General features: G+C 43.7%; 1 protein-coding gene across 2 annotated transcripts in view; it reads left to right on the plus strand.

The window, feature by feature from the left end:
- Window positions 1-5,712, plus strand: part of DLGAP5 (DLG associated protein 5) — a 52,227-nt gene extending 46,515 nt beyond the window's left edge. For both annotated transcript variants that reach the window (XM_032770386.2, XM_075065785.1), the window contains 4 exons: window positions 1,328-1,388; window positions 2,489-2,738; window positions 3,157-3,206; window positions 5,240-5,712. In XM_032770386.2, the coding sequence (XP_032626277.1) occupies window positions 1,328-1,388; window positions 2,489-2,738; window positions 3,157-3,206; window positions 5,240-5,365 (487 nt within the window). In that variant the 3' untranslated portion in view covers window positions 5,366-5,712. The remainder of the gene's footprint in view (window positions 1-1,327; window positions 1,389-2,488; window positions 2,739-3,156; window positions 3,207-5,239) is intronic.
- The last annotated feature ends 288 nt before the right edge of the window (window positions 5,713-6,000 follow it).

Genomic DNA, 6,000 nt, shown 5'->3' on the forward strand with positions numbered 1-6,000 from the left:
CCCGATGTTCCAGGTGAGCGGGGAGTTTCCCCATCGTCTGCACTGCTCCAGCTTATCCTTGAATACCTCCTGTCCCTTAGGACCCAAGGGCTGGCACCTGTCTCTGTCAGGGTACACTTGGCAGCCATATTGGCCTTCTACCCGCTGGTGCAAGGGCACTCGGTCTTCTCCCATACTATGACCTCCCGCTTCATGAGAGGCCTTGACAGTTCATTCCCATATGCTAGATATTCTTTACCGCAATGGACCTAAACCTGGTGGTGTCCCGCCTCACTAGGCCTCCCTTTGAACCCTTGGCCATGTGTTCCTTGTCTCACCTCTCATGGAAGGTAGCCTTTCTTGTAGCAATCACGTCAGTCTGACATCTCTCAGAGCTCAGGGCCTTGACCTCGGAACCTCCATATACGGTTTTCCACAAGGATAAGGTCCAACTTCGCCCACACCCTGCGTTTTTCCTGACGATAGTCTCCACCTTCCATATGAAACAGGACGTCTTTCTCTTCATGCTCTGTCCCAAGCCCCATTCCTCCAATGAGAAACACTGTCTTCACACGCTCGATAGGTGTAGGGCACTAGCCTTCTACCTGGATCGGACTAAACCGTTCCGAAAATCCTCAACTCTTCATTGCCTTGGCCGAGCATATGAAGGGGCAGCCTATTTCCACCCAGCGCCTTTCTCGCTGGATCACCTCATGCATACACATGTGCTATGATCTGGCAGGGGTTCCCCTGCCACCAATTGTCAGGGCGCACTCAACAAGAGCTCAGGCTTCGTCAGCTATTCGTATCCAGGACATATGTAGGGCTGCCACCTGGTCTTCAGTTCACACATTCACTGCGCATTATGTGATCATCTCCCAAACTAGGGATGACGCTGGGTTCAGCAGAGCGGTACCGAGTCCCGGGAACTCGGGAACGCCTACCCTCCTCCAACAGATATAGCTTGGAATCACCTACTGTGGAATACACATGAGCAAGCACTCGAAGAAGAAAAGACAGTTACCTGTTCCATAACTGGTGTTCTTCAAAGTGTGTTGCTCATGTCTATTCCACATCCCGGCCTCCTTCCCCTCTGTTGGAGTTGTCTGGCAAGAAGGAACTGAGGGTGGGAGGAGCGCGTGGCTCCCCTTATAGTGCAATATGAAGTCGCCACTCCAGGGATCGCAGCAGTGTTCTTCCTCCCCACCCCGAACAGGTACTGCTAAGGGGAAAAAACTTCTGGAACCGGTGCGTGTGGCGCACACGCACACCTACTGTGCAAGAGACATGAGCAACACATCTCGAACACCAGTTGCAGAACAAGTAACTTTTTTTTTTTCTCTTTCAGTGGCTCCCCACTTGTCATAGAACATTGTTCTTCTACAGATGGTGCAGCAGAGAGAACTAATGTGAGTTATGTCTTCATTGACTAGTGCATGTATGTGCCTTAAAGATCTATCTTCAGTATATAAGAAACTGTTAACGTTTACCCCATAAAGCAGTGGATACCATGGATTCTAAATCTGGAGAATGTACTTTCCAGTTCCTCCAGAATGTCTGAAAGTTTGGAAAGATGTTTGCATAGGATCATTAGTATTGAATGGCAGATTATCTTAAGCTTTGTATCTTTATATGGATCCACATTTAATCCTTTTTGTGCCCAATTGAGTCCAACAGCTTAAAGCCATTCTCCTACAAACTGCTAAAAATCTCCTGCATTGATTTTTATCTTCATAATCTACTACACTTAAAAGAGCAAGCAAAGAGTTTTCTTGCTGTTCACTTGTTTCATCTCTGAGAATGTCTAGATGCTATATTATCTTTACCTGCATCTAACTTCTCCATGAACTTATTGACATCACTGTCTGCAGAGGGGATCTTATATATGAAACATTTGTTCAGTTATTACTTCCCCTCTTCTCTTCCTCCAAGAAGTTCCTCACAGTTTTCCTCAAGGAGATAGCCTTGCCTATAGGACTTCTCAAGCTTAAGTATTGCTCAGTAGGTAGTTCTGTGCTTTGAGGAAACAGTGTAGCAAGAGAACTAACTGATTACCTAAAATACTCTTCAGACACCTCTGCTGTAAGTGTAAATTCAGTTTTCTTCGGGGAGGGAGAATTGACCTTGCATTTTCCTCTTTAAAAGCTTGTCAAAGAAGCACCAAAGAAACTAGCTTTTGTCTGAAATATATCACAACAATGGATTTACAGTGGCCACGTTTTGTTTTGAAGAGTCTCTTGTGCAAATCTACTAAACTCTTAACAAATTATTCATAGACTAACTCCAGTCCATAGGCCTTGTATTTTAACAATACACATGGTGGAGTACCATCTTCCATGATCTCTGGCCTGCACGTGTCCCGGCCCTCATGTACACTTTGTGCTTTCTTTCCATTTCTAAAGTTGATATATTTTTTAATGAAAACAAAGGAAAAAGCACAAAACAGAACTGAGGACTGATTTATCTCTCTTGCAATCTTACATTCTACTTATCCCTTTTAATTCTCCAGGAAACAAATGTAGCTGTCCTTGAGGTGTGTTTAAGCCCAGATGAAAGGAGCAGTTCAGGTCCTGTTGATTCTCAGGCATTGAAAGATCCTGACACTAAAATAGAAAGGCCAGATGTTACAGAAGAGATGGAACTGTCTGCTACAGATCTTACAGGTCAAGACGTTGTCATGTGCAGCCCAGAAAAGAATGCCCAGTCAGAAACTGATTTAATTCAGGCTGAAAAACCAAACACACCAGAATATAAATCAGGTGGGTTTCTTTATGGTTATTTCACATGGTTTGTGTTTAATACTTTGATTTTATAATCAAAATAAGGCTTTATCTGACAATCTTAAACTTATTAATGGACCTTGTTAACAGATGAACTTATTGCTGCAGGACTATTAATTTCTCTAAATAGGGTGCAGTGTCAGTGTCTATTTGATATTTGCACTGACATCCTTGTATTATCTGAATGCACAACCACAAACCACCATACTAATCAAGAGGTTTTTTAATTGTATAATCTTCAATAGGGTGTATAATCCTGCTGTAAAAAGCAGAAACAAAGGTTGATGCTATGAAAACAATCTGAAGTCAGCAAATAAGTGCAGAAAATGTGTGGCATTTCTAGCACTATCAAGCAATGCATTGTAACTTTTAAGTTTTGAAATCTCTTATTTTCCAGATCTTTTGCATAGCAATTTTATCTCTGGTGATGGAACTCCTTTTGATGTGGTAGGTTCGCCTTTAATCTTACTTGACTAAAACAATCCATTTTACATGACAGCACCATTAAACTTCATATTAAATGGCTTTTGTAAAATTTCCTGAACTACTGCAATGAATTCAACTCCATTTAAAAAGTCAGTATCAAAGAGCTAGTTACTCTAGTGAGCGGTTCTCAAGCTGGGTTGTGACCCTCTTTGAATGGGGTTGCCAGGGCTGGCTTAGACTCAGGTTGCAGGCCACCTGCCTGAGGCTGAAGCCTTTGAGCTTCAACTTTGGCCCCACTACCTAGAGCAGTGAGACTTGGGCTTTGGCCCTCCCACCCAGGGCAGTGGGGCTTGGGCAGGCTCAGGGTTCATGTCTCTTCTCTCTTCCTCTCCCTCCCCCTCAAATCGTGAAGTAATTTTTATTGTCAGAAGGGGATCGCGATGCAATGACGTTTGATAACCTCTGCTCTAGTGCATGCTGCCTTTTGTGATCACTCAGGAACAGCTTAGGTGGATCCAGGATAAAATAGCTCAAGATTTTTGTAGAACAGTTGTCTAATTCCTGTCAAACTGCTTGATCCCTTGACTTGGTCAAACTGCCAAATATCCAGAAAATCTAATTAGTCTGAACTCTTAGTGATCTTCTCCCTGATGAAAAGTTGAGGCATGATAGCTAACCAGGTGAAGGCTTATTTCCTTCTGTTAATACCTGCTAAAAATGGATAATATGCTCCTTGCTTTCTGCCTTCATCTGTCCTTTTCCTTCCATCTTTCTTACGAGAATGCTTCAGGTCTCTATTCTATCTCTGCCTTGGTAGCTCTAATATTGTCTAGAGCTGAAGTTGTCAAAAGAACCCCAGGGGAAAGTTGGTGTCCAAATCTAGGGGATTTGGGTACCCAGCTCCCTTGGCTCCTCTGAAGATCCCACCTTGCATGTGGGTTGCTGCTGTAACTGGTCCCCTTCTCTCCAAAACTGAGCTGATATTTAAACTCTCCTTATGTGATTGGAAACAAGCTGGCAAAGTGCTGGACCAGAGAGGGGGCCCCAGTGACATTGGTAAGTTGGCTTTGGGGGTTTTTAAATTCCTGGCTCTTGCTCTGGAAAACTGTGCAGCACAACTGCTATTACCACATTTGAGTCAAGTACTCCATCCGATACTTAATATTTCTAATAATTCTGCACCTTTCACACTCTTAAGGATTCTGCTGGGGCACTTAGACGCTAAGTGCGACTCCCCCAGGCATTTCAGACAGGAGTCGTGGGGATCTCCTGTCGGCATTGGCCTATTACAGGCTGAACGTTGCTTAAATCCCGGCGAGCCAGGCATGGCTTCGGTACCGGGCGCGGGGTAGGGGAAGAGCCCCCGGCCCCGCGAAAACTACTAACAAATACACTAACACTATTACTCAACTATAACTAATTAACTATGTAAACAAGATGATTAACTAACAAAGAACAGCGATAAGCGAGTAGCTAGGGAAGAATGTGGAGGTCAGGCAACTGCACTCCACTGTTCCAACGACCGACACGGGCGGTAAGAAGGAACTGAGGGGTGGCCGGGTCGGCCGGGGTATTTATACGCGCTATAGTGGCGCCACTCCAGGGGGCGCCCGGCCGACCCGCCGAGTGTTGCTAGGGTAAAAAGTTTCTCCGACGGCTGTGCACGCGGCGCGCACACACCTAAATGGAATGCATATGAGCAACCACTCGAAGAACCTATGTTTTATCTTTGAACTTGTGTATTTTAAAGCTGTGATGATTAGTGCCCATAGTACTGAATGAGGCGATGAGATAATTCCCTTAATAAAATCTTTATCAAAACATTGTGCACCACCTCTTGTCCCAAGGGCTTATACGTGTCTATTATTCATAGACCCCTACACCAGGCATAAACAATTGATTGACAATGACCCGTTCCTGTCAGTCTGGCATTTAAATCACTGTGCTAATCAGTAATCTGCTACTGTACTATGATATAGTGAATTTGTTATGTGCTGTAGATTGGATAACTGTTGCTTGAACACTCACTTCACACTTTTTAATTTCTCCTACAGCCAAGCTTGAATTGCAGCCTCCCCTTCACGCCAGTCAGGAATGAAGCACAGAAGTTTGCAGCAGCTGAACTATACAATGATCTAATTGTATTTTCTCCTTTGTCTCCCCCCTCTGTGGAAAAATGAAGACTGACTTTGAATTCAGAATGTGTAAAGTACACTAATTGAATACATAGAGGGACATCTGAAGTACCAGGATACTACCCTTGAGAACAACTGTGTACTGAGTAAATGTCTCTAACCTGGTATTTTAATAGTAGAGCTACTTATTAAAAACGTTTTGTAACATTTTATGAAGCTGATGATGTTGCAATTTGATAACTGCTGTACAGTAATAGCTAGGGAGGGTGATAAGTAGGCTTGCTGTATCCATAGTGACTTGCATGATGATGCTCTTATTCAGGGATAATATATCATGTACAAGCTTCCACACATGTCCAATCCACTTCAAGATATAAACTTTATTTTATTCAGTTTTTGCTTTTCTCCTTCATTTCTTTCCTTACCTCAAAAATAATTAGTGTGCAGTCATGGGGCGTACTGTGTGCAGTCATTGTTACAGTTCTAGATGCACCTCTGTCCCCTTTCTGGTCTCTGAGTGTACCCATTTGGGCCCATTGTTTTTACCTACACTCTGGAATTCTACAATTCTCCCACACTTATACTGAGCCTGTGTATTGACTGTGCTTACTCAGCAGGTCTGACGGGTTCTTTTTAGAAGTCAGCGATCAGTGCTATCCAGTGACCAACCAGCTTTCTTA

The sequence above is a fragment of the Chelonoidis abingdonii genome, chromosome 4 (assembly GCF_003597395.2).
Source record: "Chelonoidis abingdonii isolate Lonesome George chromosome 4, CheloAbing_2.0, whole genome shotgun sequence".
In the NCBI taxonomy this organism is placed as follows: domain Eukaryota; kingdom Metazoa; phylum Chordata; order Testudines; family Testudinidae; genus Chelonoidis; species Chelonoidis abingdonii.